Source organism: Diabrotica virgifera, chromosome 6, assembly GCF_917563875.1.
Source record: "Diabrotica virgifera virgifera chromosome 6, PGI_DIABVI_V3a".
Lineage (NCBI taxonomy): Eukaryota > Metazoa > Arthropoda > Insecta > Coleoptera > Chrysomelidae > Diabrotica > Diabrotica virgifera.
Genome location: NC_065448.1, coordinates 134,503,009 through 134,528,350, shown reverse-complemented (window position 1 = coordinate 134,528,350; position 25,342 = coordinate 134,503,009). Strand labels below are relative to the sequence as shown.

The window sequence follows — 25,342 nt, the reverse complement described above, 5'->3', positions numbered from 1 at the left end:
TGTGACAAACTGGTGAATATGTAATTGATAATAAATAATTGTAGGAAAAACAGGTTGCCCAGTTGATACAAACTAAAATTTAATTAGTATAGAAAACAATAGGTGTAATGAATGAAATAGAATTAATAAAACAAAATTAAGAGAATGAATATTGTTATAATTTGATTAAAGAATGACTGAGTTTAACTGTGATTAAAGAAATAAAGTGATGAAATGTTAGATGTGAAGATAAAAAATATATTTGGAAAAGGTCAAAGACAAAAAGCAAAGGAGTGTGATGTAGGATCAAAGCATAGGTGAAATGAGTGAAAGAGAAAGATTGGAGAGTTGGGTATGAGGGTTGAACTGAATGAAGAAAAGAAATGAAAGAAGTGTGAAAAGAGGGTATGGTAAATTAATTAGGTTTTGATTAAGAGGAGTTTATGTGGTTAGTAATGATTAGTATGTGTAAGGAGTTTGGAGCCAGTAAGGGAACGAAGAAGATAGTTGACAGTGGGTAAATAGGATGAAGAAGATAGCAGATAGGATAGGAAAAGGGAAGGTATAACAAAGTAATAGGAATTATGAAAATAATTGACGGTGAATGGGGACAAAATTGCGGTTAAGGGATGTTTGTCGGTTAACACAATTGGGACTTTTCTTTAGGTCTTTGACAATTTCCAAATCCTCGTATAAGTCTAAACGGAGTGTATTTTTTTGTTGAATGTTGTGTATCAAACAAGTGTATTGTTATTCAAAATCTTTCCATTTCACTTACACAAAAAACATCAATCAGAAACTCTTGCATCCAAACTATCAACAAATTCAAAACTAAACTTCTCTCTAATAACAATTCTTCTATTTCCAACATCAATTCCTCTTCTACTTCCACGTCATCTTCATCTCTTCCCAATTTTTCATTTAACAAGTCTAAATCCCTTCTATCCACACTCAAATCTATTAAAAATAAAATCAAAAACCAACACCTCATTTTTAGTAAAGCAGATAAGGGTAACTGCCTTGTTATTTTAGACCAACAACTATACATCGACAAAGTCACATCTTTCCTAAATAACAATAATTTTAATCTTCTCCCTGTTGATCCTTCAAAATCTTTTGTTTCAAAAATGAAAAACAATCTTAAACAGTTTACTGATTTCTTCTCTGAATATGAAGCACCTTACACCAAAATTCCGTCTAATCCACTCACTCCCAGGTTATACGGTTTACCAAAGATACACAAGGTTGACAATCCCATTCGTCCCGTTGTCAGTTTCATCAATACTCCAGTCTCTATTTTATCCAAATTCATTCTTAACATTATTAAAAATTTTATTAACTTCACCCCACAGTTTACTGTTTTGAATTCTCGCCAATTAGTTGAAAAACTTCAACTTGTCAATCTTAATCCGAATATCGTCATGCTGTCTTTTGATGTTAGCAATTTATTCACTTCAGTCCCAAAAAATGAATCGATTAGTCTGGTCAACTCGCTTCTTTTAAATAATTCGGTGACCTCCACTACCACTTCATCTATTATAAACATTCTCAAAATCTGCCTATCTCAAGATTACTTTGTCTTCAACAACAACTTTTATCAACAACCAGATGGTTTAGCAATGGGAAGTTGCTTATCCCCTTTCTTAGCTGATGTCTTTATGGATCATTTAGAATCCAATCATATCACAAAAAATCCAGAGATATTACATTGGTTTCGTTATGTAGATGACATTTTAGTCCTCATATCTGGTAACTCCGACTCAGCTCACAACTTACTTCATAAAATCAATCTAATCCATCCTAAAATCACTTTTACCATGGAACTAGAATCTTCTAACTCCATTAACTTCTTGGACATATCTATTACCAGACTAGATGACCACTTCAACTTTGGTATCTACCGTAAACCTACACAGACTGATCACGTTATCCATTCCACTTCTAACCATCCTCTTTCACATAAACTTTCTGCATTTCGTAGCTTTATATATCTATAGATTAAACTCTATTCCTCTATCTACAACTGAATTTAACAAAGAACTGAACATCATCAAACAAATTGCAGTTAACAATGGTTATGACCCAGACATCATCCTTAAACTTCAACAGAAAAGAGAACTTAAGTTACTTCAACAATCCGCTTTCTCATCATCTTCCACAACTACTCCAATTTATGTCTCCTTACCGTTTAATAACTCCAAATTATCTGAAAGAGTCAAACAAATCATTTCTAATTCTTGTGATAACATCAAAATCTCATTTAAAGTCAATAACACCCTCAATAAAAGCTTAACTAACACCAAAGACCCTATCCATTACATGAGCCGTAGTGGGGTATACAGACTCTCTTGTTCAGACTGCGATGCTACCTACATTGGTAGAACTTATAGATCTCTTTCCACCCGATCGGCAGAACACAGTAAGAGAGATACCACTTCAGCTTTTTCACACCATTTAAAAGTCAATAAACACGAACTTAAGATTCCTGATGGGGTCCAGTTGATACACAACATTCAACAAAAAAATACACTCCGTTTAGACTTATACGAGGATTTGGAAATTGTCAAAGACCTAAAGAAAAGTCCCAATTGTGTTAACCGACAAACATCCCTTAACCGCAATTTTGTCCCCATTCACCGTCAATTATTTTCATAATTCCTATTACTTTGTTATACCTTCCCTTTTCCTATCCTATCTGCTATCTTCTTCATCCTATTTACCCACTGTCAACTATCTTCTTCGTTCCCTTACTGGCTCCAAACTCCTTACACATACTAATCATTACTAACCACATAAACTCCTCTTAATCAAAACCTAATTAATTTACCATACCCTCTTTTCACACTTCTTTCATTTCTTTTCTTCATTCAGTTCAACCCTCATACCCAACTCTCCAATCTTTCTCTTTCACTCATTTCACCTATGCTTTGATCCTACATCACACTCCTTTGCTTTTTGTCTTTGACCTTTTCCAAATATATTTTTTATCTTCACATCTAACATTTCATCACTTTATTTCTTTAATCACAGTTAAACTCAGTCATTCTTTAATCAAATTATAACAATATTCATTCTCTTAATTTTGTTTTATTAATTCTATTTCATTCATTACACCTATTGTTTTCTATACTAATTAAATTTTAGTTTGTATCAACTGGGCAACCTGTTTTTCCTACAATTATTTATTATCAATTACATATTCACCAGTTTGTCACAAGAATTTTCTCAATTTCATTAAAATTTTTCCATAAGAATTGCATTCCTGAATCACATTTTCTACTATCAGATTCAGATTGACTTTATCCTAACTCCAATCTATATAAAATTTTTTAATTTTCACCTACATCCAAACAATAATTTCCCTACTACCTATACAACCATCAATACACATGCTGTGGACTTATAAATTTCTTGATATAATAATATCCCTTTTCAAAATTTAAAACTTCTTCTATAACACCACTTATTTAATTTTATTTCTGTTATTACTACTAATCAGCTCACTTTATCATATTGTAATTTTTTGATCAGGTTAATTTTATTTGATACAGTCAATTTGTAGTTACCTACAGTTAAAATAATTTTATTTTGTAAAACACATTATCTTTTAATTTTAAACAACAATAGATTTAATTAACAGACAATTTCAGATATTTAAAGCTTTAACATATCTTCTTCTGGATCATGATTTTGTTTTTTAAAATTCCTAGAAAATCGACTACCTTCTTCCTTAACTGTCAATGTCACATCAAGCATTTCCTTACATAGCTTTGACACTTAGTAGTCATCGTTGACCGAAGATGGTTGATTGGGTCCTCGGGTAGAGTTTCACCATGTTCCCAGAGGTTTAATCCTTTAACATCGGCGTTTAGCCATTTTAAATTTATTTCAACATAATGTAGATTTATTTATAATCACAACCATTGTTTGGTTCTGGGGCTATTTTGCAAGTATTCAAGTAAGTAATCATAACCACATTTTTTAACTTTCACAATTTCAACCATCTTTTTAATTTTAATAGTGGGATTACTTATTTGATTTTAGATCACTGATGATGGACCGATAGGTTTGAAAACGTTCTGATGAACTCATTTTATTGAATCCATTGGGATTCTAAAAAAAAAATTTTTAGTAAATATACCTTTTACATAGAAGTGGTTTTTACTTCATGTTCCAGTTTGTTTAACTATAAGGTATACAGCCAATCCAGGGAACTACCCCTTTTTAGTTTATATATGACAGTATGGTCAACTTGGCTCTACAATACTTGCGATTAGCCACACAACGGAGCAACATAAAGCTGGACATATGGTTCATATCCAGATGTTTACATAATAAAGTCTTCCCAACATTCTGTAGAGTTAGAACTTCCAATAATGTACATCCCAACATCAGGAACGCTATGCAGACTAAACTCATGAAGAAAGAGATTTGTAAACATTATAGCAAACTGAACTACATTGACTGTAAGCTAAAGGTAACATATGATTCTCTACTCGAAACTTTACATTATATTAATCTTAATACTCTCTTGTCTGACGTTCAGGATAAGGTAGATCGTTCACATTCAGTTAAATTCAACCGAGTCAATAATAAATTACAACATTTAGTTAACAATAAGATTAGACTTGATCAACAAAAAGCTTCCCATAACAAAAGTTTTTCCAATTTTCGATTCCATCCAAGAATCAAAAATCTCTCAAATGTCCAATTTTCAGATGACGAATTAAAACTCTTAAACCTCGGTCTTAAACACTCCATTCCCACCAATCTATCTATCAGAGATCTTGAGAGTCTTTCCATAGAGACCGACACTGTTATTCAAAATCTTTCCATTTCACTTACACAAAAAACATCAATCAGAAACTCTTGCATCCAAACTATCAACAAATCCAAAACTAAACTTCTCTCTAATAACAATTCTTCTATTTCCAACATCAATTCCTCTTCTACTTCCACGTCATCTTCATCTTTTCCCAATTTTTCATTTAACAAGTCTAAATCCCTTCTATCCACACTCAAATCTATTAAAAATAAAATCAAAAACCAACACCTCATTTTTAGTAAAGCAGATAAGGGTAACTGCCTTGTTATTTTAGACCAACAACTATACATCGACAAAGTCACATCTTTCCTAAATAACAATAATTTTAATCTTCTCCCTGTTGATCCTTCAAAATCTTTTGTTTCAAAAATGAAAAACAATCTTAAACAGTTTACTGATTTCTTCTCTGAATATGAAGCACCTTACACCAAAATTCCGTCTAATCCACTCACTCCCAGGTTATACGGTTTACCAAAGATACACAAGGTTGATAGTTGACAGTGGGTAAATAGGATGAAGAAGATAGCAGATAGGATAGGAAAAGGGAAGGTATAACAAAGTAATAGGAATTATGAAAATAATTGACGGTGAATGGGGACAAAATTGCGGTTAAGGGATGTTTGTCGGTTAACACAATTGGGACTTTTCTTTAGGTCTTTGACAATTTCCAAATCCTCGTATAAGTCTAAACGGAGTGTATTTTTTTGTTGAATGTTGTGTATCAACTGGACCCCATCAGGAATCTTAAGTTCGTGTTTATTGACTTTTAAATGGTGTGAAAAAGCTGAAGTGGTATCTCTCTTACTGTGTTCTGCCGATCGGGTGGAAAGAGATCTATAAGTTCTACCAATGTAGGTAGCATCGCAGTCTGAACAAGAGAGTCTGTATACCCCACTACGGCTCATGTAATGGATAGGGTCTTTGGTGTTAGTTAAGCTTTTATTGAGGGTGTTATTGACTTTAAATGAGATTTTGATGTTATCACAAGAATTAGAAATGATTTGTTTGACTCTTTCAGATAATTTGGAGTTATTAAACGGTAAGGAGGCATAAATTGGAGTAGTTGTGGAAGATGATGAGAAAGCGGATTGTTGTAGTAACTTAAGTTCTCTTTTCTGTTGAAGTTTAAGGATGATGTCTGGGTCATAACCATTGTTAACTGCAATTTGTTTGATGATGTTCAGTTCTTTGTTAAATTCAGTTGTAGATAGAGGAATAGAGTTTAATCTATATATAAAGCTACGAAATGCAGAAAGTTTATGTGAAAGAGGATGGTTAGAAGTGGAATGGATAACGTGATCAGTCTGTGTAGGTTTACGGTAGATACCAAAGTTGAAGTGGTCATCTAGTCTGGTCATAGATATGTCCAAGAAGTTAATGGAGTTAGAAGATTCTAGTTCCATGGTAAAAGTGATTTTAGGATGGATTAGATTGATTTTATGAAGTAAGTTGTGAGCTGAGTCGGAGTTACCAGATATGAGGACTAAAATGTCATCTACATAACGAAACCAATGTAATATCTCTGGATTTTTTGTGATATGATTGGATTCTAAATGATCCATAAAGACATCAGCTAAGAAAGGGGATAAGCAACTTCCCATTGCTAAACCATCTGGTTGTTGATAAAAGTTGTTGTTGAAGACAAAGTAATCTTGAGATAGGCAGATTTTGAGAATGTTTATAATAGATGAAGTGGTAGTGGAGGTCACCGAATTATTTAAAAGAAGCGAGTTGACCAGACTAATCGATTCATTTTTTGGGACTGAAGTGAATAAATTGCTAACATCAAAAGACAGCATGACGATATTCGGATTAAGATTGACAAGTTGAAGTTTTTCAACTAATTGGCGAGAATTCAAAACAGTAAACTGTGGGGTGAAGTTAATAAAATTTTTAATAATTGAATAATGAATTTGGATAAAATAGAGACTGGAGTATTGATGAAACTGACAACGGGACGAATGGGATTGTCAACCTTGTGTATCTTTGGTAAACCGTATAACCTGGGAGTGAGTGGATTAGACGGAATTTTGGTGTAAGGTGCTTCATATTCAGAGAAGAAATCAGTAAACTGTTTAAGATTGTTTTTCATTTTTGAAACAAAAGATTTTGAAGGATCAACAGGGAGAAGATTAAAATTATTGTTATTTAGGAAAGATGTGACTTTGTCGATGTATAGTTGTTGGTCTAAAATAACAAGGCAGTTACCCTTATCTGCTTTACTAAAAATGAGGTGTTGGTTTTTGATTTTATTTTTAATGGATTTGAGTGTGGATAGAAGGGATTTAGACTTGTTAAATGAAAAATTGGGAAAAGATGAAGATGACGTGGAAGTAGAAGAGGAATTGATGTTGGAAATAGAAGAATTGTTATTAGAGAGAAGTTTAGTTTTGAATTTGTTGATAGTTTGGATGCAAGAGTTTCTGATTGATGTTTTTTGTGTAAGTGAAATGGAAAGATTTTGAATAACAGTGTCGGTCTCTATGGAAAGACTCTCAAGATCTCTGATAGATAGATTGGTGGGAATGGAGTGTTTAAGACCGAGGTTTAAGAGTTTTAATTCGTCATCTGAAAATTGGACATTTGAGAGATTTTTGATTCTTGGATGGAATCGAAAATTGGAAAAACTTTTGTTATGGGAAGCTTTTTGTTGATCAAGTCTAATCTTATTGTTAACTAAATGTTGTAATTTATTATTGACTCGGTTGAATTTAACTGAATGTGAACGATCTACCTTATCCTGAACGTCAGACAAGAGAGTATTAAGATTAATATAATGTAAAGTTTCGAGTAGAGAATCATATGTTACCTTTAGCTTACAGTCAATGTAGTTCAGTTTGCTATAATGTTTACAAATCTCTTTCTTCATGAGTTTAGTCTGCATAGCGTTCCTGATGTTGGGATGTACATTATTGGAAGTTCTAACTCTACAGAATGCTGGGAAGACTTTATTATGTAAACATCTGGATATGAACCATATCGACCGTTAAGTACCAATACCTCCTATCTACATTTTTTTCAAAAATAAGTTTATCGCGCCATCTAACTGCAAAGCTTGTTACGCATCTTCTAACAAAATATCCTAACTGTATCTATTCTCAAAGTATTTAAAATAACATCATGGAAATATATCCTACCTTAATCAGCGTTTTTTATGCCGGAAATACCTTCTAACTGAATAGCAGAAATACCTTCTATCTACTCATTTGTGGTTGTTGTTTGTTAGTTGTACCGCCTATCAACAGTTTCCCGGTATTATTCGTTTTTTGTATCTTATTTAGTTCTTCTGCCGTACAATATTGTATTTACGTGTGTGTCTGGTGTTATCAAAAGGTAAGGAGTGTTTTACAACTAAAATTAACAGCCTAAGTAAGACTTTGTACAAAAAATAAATACCTAACCTCAATTTACTACTACTACTATCGGTTTACAGCGTTCTCCGACGCCTTCCGACTCCTAACCGCCATTCTTCTCTGTTTAACCATAGACCTGGAGGGATTTCTCTTTCCTCTAGTTCTTTTTCAATTCCCTCCCTCCAGCTTCTTCTCGGCCTTCCTCTTTTTCTTCTCCCTTGTGGTGTCCATGCCAAAATCTGTTTAGGGATCCTGTCATCTGGCATTCTCTGTACATGGCCGTACCATACCAATTGTTTTGTTTTTATGTCATCAAGTATTGTATGTGTTACTCCCATCATTTCTCGTATTCTCTCGTTCGGTATCCGATCTCTTCTTGATTTGCCTGCTGCTCTTCTCCAGAAGTCCATTTCTGTTACTAGTAACATTTTCTGCGCTCTTTGTTTCAGTGGCCAAACTTCACTGCCATATGTGATTATACTTTTAAGTATGCTATTGTATATGAGCTGTTTGTTCGCTTTAGATATTGTCTGGTCCCACAGAATGCCGTTCATCATGGATATGGCTTTTCTACCCTGCATGTTTCTGTCTTTTATAGCAGCATCGAGTGTTCCATCTTGAGTTATCTTCATGCCCAGGTACTTGTATTCATCGCAGTGTTTAATTTCTACCCCATCGTCTAATGTAATGGACTGTTTTGTTCCTCCAATACACATGGCTTCAGTTTTCTTAATGTTGACTTCGAGACCCCATTTGTTATATTCTTCTATTAGCTTCCGCGTCATGTAACTTAAGTCGTCATGATCTTGAGCAATCAGAATTTGGTCATCAGCGAAACATAGAGTGTATAGTGTTGTGTCGTCATTGAGAGGGATTCCCATGCCATTACATTTTCTTTTCCACAGCTTGAGTGCTTGTTCCAGATAAATTTTAAAAAGGGTAGGCGAAATACAACAACCCTGTTTCAATCCTTTCGTGATCTTAAATCCCTCAGACATCCTTGATCCAGTTTTAATTTTTGCAGTAGTTCCATTATACAGACTTTGGACTGCTTTGATAAGACCATGTTTAATGTTGGTTTGATAAAGGGTTGACCATAGTTTGCTGAGGGGCACACTGTCATATGCTTTTTGTAAGTCTACGTATACCAGGTGAACTTCTTTATTGACGGCTGTTTTTTTCTCAATAACTTGCGTAATAGAGTACAGGTGGTCTACTGTGGACCGCCCAGCTCTAAAGCCAGCTTGCTCCTCTGATTCGTAATCTCTATAGTCATTTTCTATTTTATTCTTAATAAGTTTCCCATACATCCTACTTATTGTGCTGTTTACCGCAATTCCTCTGTAATTTTCACATTGATCCTTGCTGCCCTTTTTGTGGATTGTTGACATGATAGATAATTTCCATTCTTTTGGTAATTCGGCACCATTTAAGCAATCTTGGAAAAGTTTTCTTAGCTGTTCTTGGAGTTTGTCTGTGCCGGCTTTTACTAATTCTGCAGGGATGTCACCAGGACCAGGGGATTTTCCATTTTTCAGGGATTTGGTTATTTCTTCCATCTCTGATTTACTTATTTGTAATGGTGATGAATTTATATGTATACCTATCATGTTGTCTTCTATGTTAACAAATTCTGGTCTTTGTTCTGTTAGTAATTTTTTGAAATATTCTTCCCATTTTTCCGTTGTTATTGGTGATATAACGTCTTTTTTCTTATTAGTTCTCATATTTTTAATTAATCTCCAACTCTCTGTGCTTCTTCTACCTCCTATGTAAGTATTGATTTTTTGGCAGTTCTTTTCCCACGATTCGTTCTTTTTTTGAGTTATCTTCTTTCTTACTTTGGCTTGGGCTTCTTTGTAAATTATTTTATCGTTGTCTGTTTTTGTTGATAGGAACGTTTGGTATTTCCGACGTTTATCTGTAATTTCCTTTTCTACTTCTTCATCCCACCAGTACGGTTTTATTCCTTTATGGTTTTCGTCACATTTCCCCAGTGCTTCTTCTGCTGCCAAATGAATGGACTTTTTGATGTGTTCGTAGTGTTCTTCGGTATTTTCAAAATTACCACTTTCTAATTTTTCATCTAAACGTTTTTTATACAATAGCTTTACACTCTCATGGTTTAGACTGCATAGATTGTACCGTACTTGTTTTATTAACTGATTTGATTCGATGTGCTCTTTTTCTTTTTCATATCTGTTTGGGAGTACTGCTTTAACTTTTAGCAGATGATGATCGGTGCCACATGATGGCCCTCTGGCTACTCGCACATCTTGTATTTTAATTGTAGTTCTCTGTCTTACAACGCTATAATCTATTATAGATTTCAGATTTCTGGTCTGTTGTATCCAGGTGTACTTATGTATATCACGGTGTGGATAAAATCCATTTAATATTTTTAAGTTATTTTGTGTGCATGTTGATATTAATCTGGTTCCATTATCGTTTCTGGTATTTTCACCGTGTGCTCCTACCACTTTGTTGTTAAATTCCCGTCCAACTCTGCTATTGAAGTCTCCTAGAAGTATGATCTCTCTAGATGTTCCTACTTTTATAATTTCATCGTTCAGTTGTTCGAAGAATTCATCTTTATTGTTGATCAATGCGTCCTCATTAATGCCATATACTCCTAGTATGGCTATTCTGCTTCCTTTTATCGTGATGTTCATTTTTATAAACCTCTGATTAATTGCTTCCCAAGAGGTAATATATCTTCTTAAAGTTTTGCGAATAACAATAGCAACTCCTTGTTGTGCTCTTTGGTCTTTAGTTACTCCACTATAGAACATGTCATAGTGACCCCACTTTTCGGAACCACTACCCTTCTTTTTAGTTTCCGTAAGCACCGCGATATCTATCTCTGCATTTTTGAGTTCTGACATGACTTCTGGTGTTTTTCGGGAGATACCTTGCACATTCCATGTACAAAAATTCATTAACCGTTTTCTTTGCAGTTTTCGTCTACTGTGTTTCCAATCTTGTGCTCCGAGGCTTTGGTTAGGCTTTTTAACATTGTACGTGTTTTATAAGTACCGAGGAGTTAGCTCGGTGCCTTAACCCCCAACCTGGAGGGCCAGGGATTTTACATCGGAGTATCCTTCTCCTATGCGAGTTGCTTCCACTACAGCTAGAGAGTCCCACCTACCCTGATCTTATACCATCCCTAAAATCAAGGGTTGCCAGCTCCGCCACCTTCGCCGTACCAAAAAGTAGTCTTCGTCGCCTTGGATGCCGTTCTGGACTTCATCCGTAACCCTGGACAAGGGACCCTTAGCAGGTGCTAGCTTCCCGGGTCAAGAAGCTCCTGGAATCTGCGGACGGCAGGGATTGATTCACTTTCCCTGATAGGACTATCCAATAGAATCCAAAGGACTCTAAAGGAGTTCCTACCCGCTACCTAACCTCAATTTAACTCATGTTTTTGTGTGTTAAAGTTCTTATAAATTAATTTTAAGTTAAGATGATAGTTACATATTCAAGGCTTATAATACAGTTATAGTTAAAAATGTACACACAACCACCAAAGGGAGTTTTAGTAAATTGAAATGTAGATAGCAGATCTTTCCACAAAAATAATTAAAATTACTTAAGGTGTTCGTAGTACATAGGCGGCGCAAAAAACGGGCATATCGGATATTTTGTCATAATGAAAAGCTGTTTAAGAACAGAAAAATGCAGCTATTAATATTAAAGTACGTTTTAACTAACATTGGAAACAAAACATTTTGCTTTTATATGATAAATTATAATAAAGATTATTTTCGATCCCCTAATAGTTATATTTACGTAACAAGCAATGTTTAAAGCATTGAATTTTCAAGTAAAATCTCAAAGTAGTACCTAAATGCAAATTTTTTTACAGATGAATATCAATCAAGATCGACGTAGGAAAACACGGGCAGCTGAAATATTAGGATTGGCTTTGAAACTTGATGAAAACATTCCTTATGGCTGCACAAGTGAGTCTACTACTAGCGTTATTATTTCTGAAGGTTTAGAGCCCACAAGATCACAATCTAAAAATCTGAGCCAAGACGAACACTGTGTAAACTTAATTCATGAAACTACGACATTGATCCACAGTGTACTGTTACCAGATGGAAGTTCCTACATTCCGGAGACAAATGAAAATATTACTCCTCCTATTAGTACAAGCCAACAAGTTGGTAGTCTTGCCTTGTCTGACAATCAAGAAAGTAATCGTTCCTATCAAAATGTGTTTTCCTCCAACAATTTAGAAGACTCCCACTTCCAACAGTTAAACGAGGAACTTCATACTGAAAATGTAATTACAGAGAGAGCATCGACTCCAAGTACATCTTCAGCTCACGATTTTTCACCCAGTGAAAGTTCCTATAACCCAGAGTCTGATTCATCGGAGACTGAGAGCGAAGATAGGGTGTCTGAAGAAAATAGTGTGCCGGATTCTGAGCTGGTGCCAAGACAGGTTTATTTCGGAGAAATCAATGAAGAACGAAAAAGAAAAATTAAACCAGATAGTAAGACTTGGAAAAAAAATCGTAACAAAGAGTTAAGAATGCTTGGCAAAGATTACTTAGGTTATACAAATCCGAAAGAGGGAAAAATGTTACACAATACTCCCCGAAGCGCTCGCAAACTGGGTGAAGCATGCAAGTCTAAAAAATGTACAACAAGTAAAGTCAGGAATTGTGAAAAACTGACCGTGGAGATGCGACAAGATATATTTAATAATTTTTGGACAAACTTAAATTGGGAACAAAGGAAGATTTATATAAATGGATTAGTCTCCCGACAAACTACTGCTAGAAAAACTGTAGGGTGTGAGACAAGACGGGAAGGTACTTTCCAGTATTTTTTGCCTACAGCTGAGGGTAATTTGCGAGTTTGCAAGACATCCTTTTTAAATACATTTTCCCTAGGTTCTTTTACTGTACAATCTTGGGTCAAGAAGTCAGTTCATAAAACACTTCCATGTAATGAAGTCACCAATAGCAATCGAAAACGAGTTGTGCCAAGAGGAACGGCGACAAGAATCCAGATGCTACGTGAATTTTTTAAAAATATCCCAACACTTCCCTCTCATTATAATAGAAAAAATTCGAGAAAATTATTCATCGAGCCATATTACCGAAATAAAACAGAACTCTATAATTCCTATAAAATATGGTGCTCAAATAATAACGAAGAGAGTGCAAGCAGACATACTTTTGACAAGATATTTAAAGATTCAAATCTTTCTATTTATACCTTAAAAAAGGATATGTGTGACATCTGTGTCAGTTATAAAGAAGGAAATATTTCAGACGAAAAATATAAAGATCATATTCAACGTAAATCAAGAGCAAGAGCCGAGAAAGAACATGACAAGGAAAAAGCACAAGCTGGTGAATTTAATCTTCTTACAATGGATCTTGAAGCTGTCAAAGTGTGTCCTTATCTGACTGCAAGTGCCCTCTACTTCAAAACGAAGTTAAGTTGTCACAACTATACGGTCTACAATTTGGTCACTCATCATGCAACATGCTATTGGTTTGACGAAACTGCCAGTGACTTGACAGCAAGCACATTTGTTAACTTCCTTTTAGATTACTTGTCACAACACTGTCTCGCCAACAGGTTACCTATAGTAATATTTTCAGATGGCTGCACATACCAAAATCGGAATAACATTTTGTCTAACGCATTATCTGCCTTTTCTGTAAAATATCAGATAGTTATAACCCAAAAGTTTTTAGAACCGGGTCACACTCAAATGGAGTGTGACTCGGTCCACAGCGCTATCGAGACTAAATTGAAGCATCGTGAGATTCATCTTCCGAGCGATTATGCTTCTGCTACTAAGGAAGCAAGAAGTAAGCCATTTCCGTATGAAGTGAAATTGGTTGACTATCAATTTTTTAAAAATTACGCAAATGAGGACACATGGCGATACACTTCCATTAGGCCAGGTCGTAAAGTAGGAGATCCTGTTGTAACAGATCTGAGGGCTTTACTGTATACCATAGATGGAAAAATACAATATAAACTAAACTTTGATGATGAGTGGAGTGAGTTGCCCATAAGACCTAAAATTATTCCTGAACCGATTTATACTCCCTTGCATGACAAAGTGCTACCTATTAGTTCTACGAAGTACTCTCATTTACAACAATTGAAAACTGTGTTACCGCAAGACTGTCATACATTCTATGACTCACTATCTCAGAAGTCTTAATGTGTTGATATCATTAATAATAATAATAAAGTTTTTTGAGTTTAATTCATTTTTTAATTACATTTAAGACCTCCTATCTTCCATTAAACACATATATTTCAAGTAACAGAGAAAAACAATACCTCCTAACTGACAAACTGTCTTTTTCAAAAGCTCTTTCAAAATCAAATATGTGAGGTACGATAATCTTATACATAAAAAAGTAGAAAGTCCATATATTAAATTATTCTGATTGGCAGAGCAAAATTAAATAAGTTTTTTGCTTCTCCTGTAAAATTTACTTGTCGTTAGATAGAAGGTATTGGTACTTAACGGTCGATATGTCCAGCTTTATGTTGCTCCGTTGTGTGGCTAATCGCAAGTATTGTAGAGCCAAGTTGACCATACTGTCATATATAAACTAAAAAGGGGTAGTTCCCTGGATTGGCTGTATACCTTATAGTTAAACAAACTGGAACATGAAGTAAAAACCACTTCTATGTAAAAGGTATATTTACTAAAAATTTTTTTTTAGAATCCCAATGGATTCAATAAAATGAGTTCATCAGAACGTTTTCAAACCTATCGGTCCATCATCAGTGATCTAAAATCAAATAAGTAATCCCACTATTAAAATTAAAAAGATGGTTGAAATTGTGAAAGTTAAAAAATGTGGTTATGATTACTTACTTGAATACTTGCAAAATAGCCCCAGAACCAAACAATGGTTGTGATTATAAATAAATCTACATTATGTTGAAATAAATTTAAAATGGCTAAACGCCGATGTTAAAGGATTAAACCTCTGGGAACATGGTGAAACTCTACCCGAGGACCCAATCAACCATCTTCGGTCAACGATGACTACTAAGTGTCAAAGCTATGTAAGGAAATGCTTGATGTGACATTGACAGTTAAGGAAGAAGGTAGTCGATTTTCTAGGAATTTTAAAAAACAAAGTCATGATCCAGAAGAAGATATGTTAAAGCTTTAAATATCTGAAATTGTCTGTTAATTAAATCTATTGTTGTTTAAAATTAAAAGATAATGTGTTTTACAAAATAAAATTATTTTAACTGTAGGTAACTACAAATTGACTGTATCAAATAAAATTAACCTGATCAAAAAATTACAATATGATAAAGTGAGCTGATTAGTAGTAATAACAGAAATAAAATTAAATAAGTGGTGTTATAGAAGAAGTTTTAAATTTTGAAAAGGGATATTATTATATCAAGAAATTTATAAGTCCACAGCATGTGTATTGATGGTTGTATAGGTAGTAGGGAAATTATTGTTTGGATGTAGGTGAAAATTAAAAAATTTTATATAGATTGGAGTTAGGATAAAGTCAATCTGATAGTAGAAAATGTGATTCAGGAATGCAATTCTTATGGAAAAATTTTAATGAAATTGAGAAAATTCTTGTGACAAACTGGTGAATATGTAATTGATAATAAATAATTGTAGGAAAAACAGGTTGCCCAGTTGATACAAACTAAAATTTAATTAGTATAGAAAACAATAGGTGTAATGAATGAAATAGAATTAATAAAACAAAATTAAGAGAATGAATATTGTTATAATTTGATTAAAGAATGACTGAGTTTAACTGTGATTAAAGAAATAAAGTGATGAAATGTTAGATGTGAAGATAAAAAATATATTTGGAAAAGGTCAAAGACAAAAAGCAAAGGAGTGTGATGTAGGATCAAAGCATAGGTGAAATGAGTGAAAGAGAAAGATTGGAGAGTTGGGTATGAGGGTTGAACTGAATGAAGAAAAGAAATGAAAGAAGTGTGAAAAGAGGGTATGGTAAATTAATTAGGTTTTGATTAAGAGGAGTTTATGTGGTTAGTAATGATTAGTATGTGTAAGGAGTTTGGAGCCAGTAAGGGAACGAAGAAGATAGTTGACAGTGGGTAAATAGGATGAAGAAGATAGCAGATAGGATAGGAAAAGGGAAGGTATAACAAAGTAATAGGAATTATGAAAATAATTGACGGTGAATGGGGACAAAATTGCGGTTAAGGGATGTTTGTCGGTTAACACAATTGGGACTTTTCTTTAGGTCTTTGACAATTTCCAAATCCTCGTATAAGTCTAAACGGAGTGTATTTTTTTGTTGAATGTTGTGTATCAAACAAGTGTATTGTTATTCAAAATCTTTCCATTTCACTTACACAAAAAACATCAATCAGAAACTCTTGCATCCAAACTATCAACAAATTCAAAACTAAACTTCTCTCTAATAACAATTCTTCTATTTCCAACATCAATTCCTCTTCTACTTCCACGTCATCTTCATCTTTTCCCAATTTTTCATTTAACAAGTCTAAATCCCTTCTATCCACACTCAAATCTATTAAAAATAAAATCAAAAACCAACACCTCATTTTTAGTAAAGCAGATAAGGGTAACTGCCTTGTTATTTTAGACCAACAACTATACATCGACAAAGTCACATCTTTCGTAAATAACAATAATTTTAATCTTCTCCCTGTTGATCCTTCAAAATCTTTTGTTTCAAAAATGAAAAACAATCTTAACAGTTTACTGATTTCTTCTCTGAATATGAAGCACCTTACACCAAAATTCCGTCTAATCCACTCACTCCCAGGTTATACGGTTTACCAAAGATACACAAGGTTGACAATCCCATTCGTCCCGTTGTCAGTTTCATCAATACTCCAGTCTCTATTTTATCCAAATTCATTCTTAACATTATTAAAAATTTTATTAACTTCACCCCACAGTTTACTGTTTTGAATTCTCGCCAATTAGTTGAAAAACTTCAACTTGTCAATCTTAATCCGAATATCGTCATGCTGTCTTTTGATGTTAGCAATTTATTCACTTCAGTCCCAAAAAATGAATCGATTAGTCTGGTCAACTCGCTTCTTTTAAATAATTCGGTGACCTCCACTACCACTTCATCTATTATAAACATTCTCAAAATCTGCCTATCTCAAGATTACTTTGTCTTCAACAACAACTTTTATCAACAACCAGATGGTTTAGCAATGGGAAGTTGCTTATCCCCTTTCTTAGCTGATGTCTTTATGGATCATTTAGAATCCAATCATATCACAAAAAATCCAGAGATATTACATTGGTTTCGTTATGTAGATGACATTTTAGTCCTCATATCTGGTAACTCCGACTCAGCTCACAACTTACTTCATAAAATCAATCTAATCCATCCTAAAATCACTTTTACCATGGAACTAGAATCTTCTAACTCCATTAACTTCTTGGACATATCTATTACCAGACTAGATGACCACTTCAACTTTGGTATCTACCGTAAACCTACACAGACTGATCACGTTATCCATTCCACTTCTAACCATCCTCTTTCACATAAACTTTCTGCATTTCGTAGCTTTATATATCTATAGATTAAACTCTATTCCTCTATCTACAACTGAATTTAACAAAGAACTGAACATCATCAAACAAATTGCAGTTAACAATGGTTATGACCCAGACATCATCCTTAAACTTCAACAGAAAAGAGAACTTAAGTTACTTCAACAATCCGCTTTCTCATCATCTTCCACAACTACTCCAATTTATGTCTCCTTACCGTTTAATAACTCCAAATTATCTGAAAGAGTCAAACAAATCATTTCTAATTCTTGTGATAACATCAAAATCTCATTTAAAGTCAATAACACCCTCAATAAAAGCTTAACTAACACCAAAGACCCTATCCATTACATGAGCCGTAGTGGGGTATACAGACTCTCTTGTTCAGACTGCGATGCTACCTACATTGGTAGAACTTATAGATCTCTTTCCACCCGATCGGCAGAACACAGTAAGAGAGATACCACTTCAGCTTTTTCACACCATTTAAAAGTCAATAAACACGAACTTAAGATTCCTGATGGGGTCCAGTTGATACACAACATTCAACAAAAAAATACACTCCGTTTAGACTTATACGAGGATTTGGAAATTGTCAAAGACCTAAAGAAAAGTCCCAATTGTGTTAACCGACAAACATCCCTTAACCGCAATTTTGTCCCCATTCACCGTCAATTATTTTCATAATTCCTATTACTTTGTTATACCTTCCCTTTTCCTATCCTATCTGCTATCTTCTTCATCCTATTTACCCACTGTCAACTATCTTCTTCGTTCCCTTACTGGCTCCAAACTCCTTACACATACTAATCATTACTAACCACATAAACTCCTCTTAATCAAAACCTAATTAATTTACCATACCCTCTTTTCACACTTCTTTCATTTCTTTTCTTCATTCAGTTCAACCCTCATACCCAACTCTCCAATCTTTCTCTTTCACTCATTTCACCTATGCTTTGATCCTACATCACACTCCTTTGCTTTTTGTCTTTGACCTTTTCCAAATATATTTTTTATCTTCACATCTAACATTTCATCACTTTATTTCTTTAATCACAGTTAAACTCAGTCATTCTTTAATCAAATTATAACAATATTCATTCTCTTAATTTTGTTTTATTAATTCTATTTCATTCATTACACCTATTGTTTTCTATACTAATTAAATTTTAGTTTGTATCAACTGGGCAACCTGTTTTTCCTACAATTATTTATTATCAATTACATATTCACCAGTTTGTCACAAGAATTTTCTCAATTTCATTAAAATTTTTCCATAAGAATTGCATTCCTGAATCACATTTTCTACTATCAGATTGACTTTATCCTAACTCCAATCTATATAAAATTTTTTAATTTTCACCTACATCCAAACAATAATTTCCCTACTACCTATATAACCATCAATACACATGCTGTGGACTCATAAATTTCTTGATATAATAATATCCCTTTTCAAAATTTAAAACTTCTTCTATAACACCACTTATTTAATTTTATTTCTGTTATTACTACTAATCAGCTCACTTTATCATATTGTAATTTTTTGATCAGGTTAATTTTATTTGATACAGTCAATTTGTAGTTACCTACAGTTAAAATAATTTTATTTTGTAAAACACATTATCTTTTAATTTTAAACAACAATAGATTTAATTAACAGACAATTTCAGATATTTAAAGCTTTAACATATCTTCTTCTGGATCATGACTTTGTTTTTTAAAATTCCTAGAAAATCGACTACCTTCTTCCTTAACTGTCAATGTCACATCAAGCATTTCCTTACATAGCTTTGACACTTAGTAGTCATCGTTGACCGAAGATGGTTGATTGGGTCCTCGGGTAGAGTTTCACCATGTTCCCAGAGGTTTAATCCTTTAACATCGGCGTTTAGCCATTTTAAATTTATTTCAACATAATGTAGATTTATTTATAATCACAACCATTGTTTGGTTCTGGGGCTATTTTGCAAGTATTCAAGTAAGTAATCATAACCACATTTTTTAACTTTCACAATTTCAACCATCTTTTTAATTTTAATAGTGGGATTACTTATTTGATTTTAGATCACTGATGATGGACCGATAGGTTTGAAAACGTTCTGATGAACTCATTTTATTGAATCCATTGGGATTCTAAAAAAAAAAATTTTTAGTAAATATACCTTTTACATAGAAGTGGTTTTTACTTCATGTTCCAGTTTGTTTAACTATAAGGTATACAGCCAATCCAGGGAACTACCCCTTTTTAGTTTATATATGACAGTATGGTCAACTTGGCTCTACAATACTTGCGATTAGCCACACAACGGAGCAACATAAAGCTGGACATATGGTTCATATCCAGATGTTTACATAATAAAGTCTTCCCAACATTCTGTAGAGTTAGAACTTCCAATAATGTACATCCCAACATCAGGAACGCTATGCAGACTAAACTCATGAAGAAAGAGATTTGTAAACATTATAGCAAACTGAACTACATTGACTGTAAGCTAAAGGTAACATATGATTCTCTACTCGAAACTTTACATTATATTAATCTTAATACTCTCTTGTCTGACGTTCAGGATAAGGTAGATCGTTCACATTCAGTTAAATTCAACCGAGTCAATAATAAATTACAACATTTAGTTAACAATAAGATTAGACTTGATCAACAAAAAGCTTCCCATAACAAAAGTTTTTCCAATTTTCGATTCCATCCAAGAATCAAAAATCTCTCAAATGTCCAATTTTCAGATGACGAATTAAAACTCTTAAACCTCGGTCTTAAACACTCCATTCCCACCAATCTATCTATCAGAGATCTTGAGAGTCTTTCCATAGAGACCGACACTGTTATTCAAAATCTTTCCATTTCACTTACACAAAAAACATCAATCAGAAACTCTTGCATCCAAACTATCAACAAATTCAAAACTAAACTTCTCTCTAATAACAATTCTTCTATTTCCAACATCAATTCCTCTTCTACTTCCACGTCATCTTCATCTTTTCCCAATTTTTCATTTAACAAGTCTAAATCCCTTCTATCCACACTCAAATCTATTAAAAATAAAATCAAAAACCAACACCTCATTTTTAGTAAAGCAGATAAGGGTAACTGCCTTGTTATTTTAGACCAACAACTATACATCGACAAAGTCACATCTTTCCTAAATAACAATAATTTTAATCTTCTCCCTGTTGATCCTTCAAAATCTTTTGTTTCAAAAATGAAAAACAATCTTAAACAGTTTACTGATTTCTTCTCTGAATATGAAGCACCTTACACCAAAATTCCGTCTAATCCACTCACTCCCAGGTTATACGGTTTACCAAAGATACACAAGGTTGACAATCCCATTCGTCCCGTTGTCAGTTTCATCAATACTCCAGTCTCTATTTTATCCAAATTCATTCTTAACATTATTAAAAATTTTATTAACTTCACCCCACAGTTTACTGTTTTGAATTCTCGCCAATTAGTTGAAAAACTTCAACTTGTCAATCTTAATCCGAATATCGTCATGCTGTCTTTTGATGTTAGCAATTTATTCACTTCAGTCCCAAAAAATGAATCGATTAGTCTGGTCAACTCGCTTCTTTTAAATAATTCGGTGACCTCCACTACCACTTCATCTATTATAAACATTCTCAAAATCTGCCTATCTCAAGATTACTTTGTCTTCAACAACAACTTTTATCAACAACCAGATGGTTTAGCAATGGGAAGTTGCTTATCCCCTTTCTTAGCTGATGTCTTTATGGATCATTTAGAATCCAATCATATCACAAAAAATCCAGAGATATTACATTGGTTTCGTTATGTAGATGACATTTTAGTCCTCATATCTGGTAACTCCGACTCAGCTCACAACTTACTTCATAAAATCAATCTAATCCATCCTAAAATCACTTTTACCATGGAACTAGAATCTTCTAACTCCATTAACTTCTTGGACATATCTATTACCAGACTAGATGACCACTTCAACTTTGGTATCTACCGTAAACCTACACAGACTGATCACGTTATCCATTCCACTTCTAACCATCCTCTTTCACATAAACTTTCTGCATTTCGTAGCTTTATATATAGATTAAACTCTATTCCTCTATCTACAACTGAATTTAACAAAGAACTGAACATCATCAAACAAATTGCAGTTAACAATGGTTATGACCCAGACATCATCCTTAAACTTCAACAGAAAAGAGAACTTAAGTTACTTCAACAATCCGCTTTCTCATCATCTTCCACAACTACTCCAATTTATGCCTCCTTACCGTTTAATAACTCCAAATTATCTGAAAGAGTCAAACAAATCATTTCTAATTCTTGTGATAACATCAAAATCTCATTTAAAGTCAATAACACCCTCAATAAAAGCTTAACTAACACCAAAGACCCTATCCATTACATGAGCCGTAGTGGGGTATACAGACTCTCTTGTTCAGACTGCGATGCTACCTACATTGGTAGAACTTATAGATCTCTTTCCACCCGATCGGCAGAACACAGTAAGAGAGATACCACTTCAGCTTTTTCACACCATTTAAAAGTCAATAAACACGAACTTAAGATTCCTGATGGGGTCCAGTTGATACACAACATTCAACAAAAAAAAAATACACTCCGTTTAGACTTATACGAGGATTTGGAAATTGTCAAAGACCTAAAGAAAAGTCCCAATTGTGTTAACCGACAAACATCCCTTAACCGCAATTTTGTCCCCATTCACCGTCAATTATTTTCATAATTCCTATTACTTTGTTATACCTTCCCTTTTCCTATCCTATCTGCTATCTTCTTCATCCTATTTACCCACTGTCAACTATCTTCTTCGTTCCCTTACTGGCTCCAAACTCCTTACACATACTAATCATTACTAACCACATAAACTCCTCTTAATCAAAACCTAATTAATTTACCATACCCTCTTTTCACACTTCTTTCATTTCTTTTCTTCATTCAGTTCAACCCTCATACCCAACTCTCCAATCTTTCTCTTTCACTCATTTCACCTATGCTTTGATCCTACATCACACTCCTTTGCTTTTTGTCTTTGACCTTTTCCAAATATATTTTTTATCTTCACATCTAACATTTCATCACTTTATTTCTTTAATCACAGTTAAACTCAGTCATTCTTTAATCAAATTATAACAATATTCATTCTCTTAATTTTGTTTTATTAATTCTATTTCATTCATTACACCTATTGTTTTCTATACTAATTAAATTTTAGTTTGTATCAACTGGGCAACCTGTTTTTCCTACAATTATTTATTATCAATTACATATTCACCAGTTTGTCACAAGAATTTTCTCAATTTCATTAAAATTTTTCCATAAGAATTGCATTCCTGAATCACATTTTCTACTATCAGATTGACTTTATCCTAACTCCAATCTATATAAAATTTTTTAATTTTCACCTACATCCAAACAATAATTTCCCTACTACCTATACAACCATCAATACACATGCTGTGGACTTATAAATTTCTTGATATAATAATATCCCTTTTCAAAATTTAAAACTTCTTCTATAACACCACTTATTTAATTTTATTTCTGTTATTACTACTAATCAGCTCACTTTATCATATTGTAATTTTTTGATCAGGTTAATTTTATTTGATACAGTCAATTTGTAGTTACCTACAGTTAAAATAATTTTATTTTGTAAAACACATTATCTTTTAATTTTAAACAACAATAGATTTAATTAACAGACAATTTCAGATATTTAAAGCTTTAACATATCTTCTTCTGGATCATGACTTTGTTTTTTAAAATTCCTAGAAAATCGACTACCTTCTTCCTTAACTGTCAATGTCACATCAAGCATTTCCTTACATAGCTTTGACACTTAGTAGTCATCGTTGACCGAAGATGGTTGATTGGGTCCTCGGGTAGAGTTTCACCATGTTCCCAGAGGTTTAATCCTTTAACATCGGCGTTTAGCCATTTTAAATTTATTTCAACATAATGTAGATTTATTTATAATCACAACCATTGTTTGGTTCTGGGGCTATTTTGCAAGTATTCAAGTAAGTAATCATAACCACATTTTTTAACTTTCACAATTTCAACCATCTTTTTAATTTTAATAGTGGGATTACTTATTTGATTTTAGATCACTGATGATGGACCGATAGGTTTGAAAACGTTCTGATGAACTCATTTTATTGAATCCATTGGGATTCTAAAAAAAATTTTTAGTAAATATACCTTTTACATAGAAGTGGTTTTTACTTCATGTTCCAGTTTGTTTATATAAAACTGTTTAAAATGATTTTAATGATATTCGTTGACACCTGCAGACCTAACAAAGCGATTGATTTTTTTTTACATTGTTGCGTATCCTTGTATCCTTAGAAAGGACATGGGACATATATGTCCCATTAGTGTTGAATGGTGGGATAAATAAGACTCATCAGTAAAGAAACAAACTTATATTCAAAATAAAAAAAAAAAAATACATTACACAAAAAAAAAACATTACTTCTTATAAATGATGTGGTAAAAAACATTACTTCTTTATGAATGATGTGGTAAAAAACAATTTTTGCATAGAGGCACATTGCATGCTGTACAAATAGTCGTAGTTCGAGTTTCTGATTTATTTTGTGAACATCTAAAGCACCTTCTTCTAGTAGATATTTGTTGTGGCAAATGGTCTCCAACATTTTTCATATGTTTCTGTCGTTTAGATATTCTTCCAGAACGGCCACTTATTCGTCTTTTTACATTTGAGTTCGATCTTCCTAATTAGCTGTTCTGCTAGTGGTACCAGAAAATTCAAAAGTGAAACTTTTGTACTATCTTGTTGTACATTTCTTTTATGCAAATCCTTGTAAATAACCCAAGAATTTACAACAGCGTACATAACTAATTCATAAAAAAACTTTTCTCCACCATTTTGCAGATTTTCGGTCCATATCATATGAGCTAACCTTTTGATCGGCGATATCTACTCCTCCCATAAAATTATTGTAAAAAATAAATGCTTCTGGACAAGTGAACTTAGCTTTTTCTCCAGTTTTTAGCTTTCTGTTGATAAATCCAACTGTATTGTGACAATTGGACATCAGCAACACTTCCGTCGTGTCTTTCCATTTAGTCGCTAAAATTCCTTCGGATGAAACTAAAAACTCCATATCACCCCTTAATATTTTGTTATTATCAAATTTGGCTACGTTTACCCGATTTGCCATATAGGTTCCTAAACATGGAAAATTTAGGGTGGTCAGTAGGTTGAACGAAGTGAAAAATCTGTCAAAGCATATACACACATCTGCTGACCTTATGGTGTTGGCTAGAGTTTTAACAACTCGTTCTCCTAGAGTTCCAGTAGTTGGTGTTGATTCTTTTCCCGAGTAAATATTGAAATCGTATATATCCTGTGAAAGAATCACTTCGTTGCCACAATTTTATACCTCTTTTTACTGGCTTCATAGGAAGATACTTCTTTAGGGCAGATCTTTAGGGCATCAGACTGATGGAAACTCTCAGTCCTCGCCTTTACAAAAGTGTGTTTCAAACAAGAAACCACTTCATCGATGTAGTACATTTTTGACGGATTACCATTTCTTTCAGGATTATTATAGTATGACTTAGATAGCAGGAATAAACAGCGA

The 25,342-nt window shown here is 33.4% G+C and overlaps 1 protein-coding gene across 1 annotated transcript; it reads left to right on the top strand.

The window, feature by feature from the left end:
• The first annotated feature begins 4,321 nt into the window (after window positions 1-4,321).
• LOC126886035 (uncharacterized) lies at window positions 4,322-23,076 on the top strand. The gene is made up of 2 exons (XM_050652871.1): window positions 4,322-4,456; window positions 19,778-23,076. Exon 2 carries the CDS (start codon window positions 19,978-19,980, stop codon window positions 22,453-22,455), a length of 2,478 nt encoding a protein of 825 aa, XP_050508828.1. The 5' UTR covers window positions 4,322-4,456; window positions 19,778-19,977; the 3' UTR covers window positions 22,456-23,076.
• The last annotated feature ends 2,266 nt before the right edge of the window (window positions 23,077-25,342 follow it).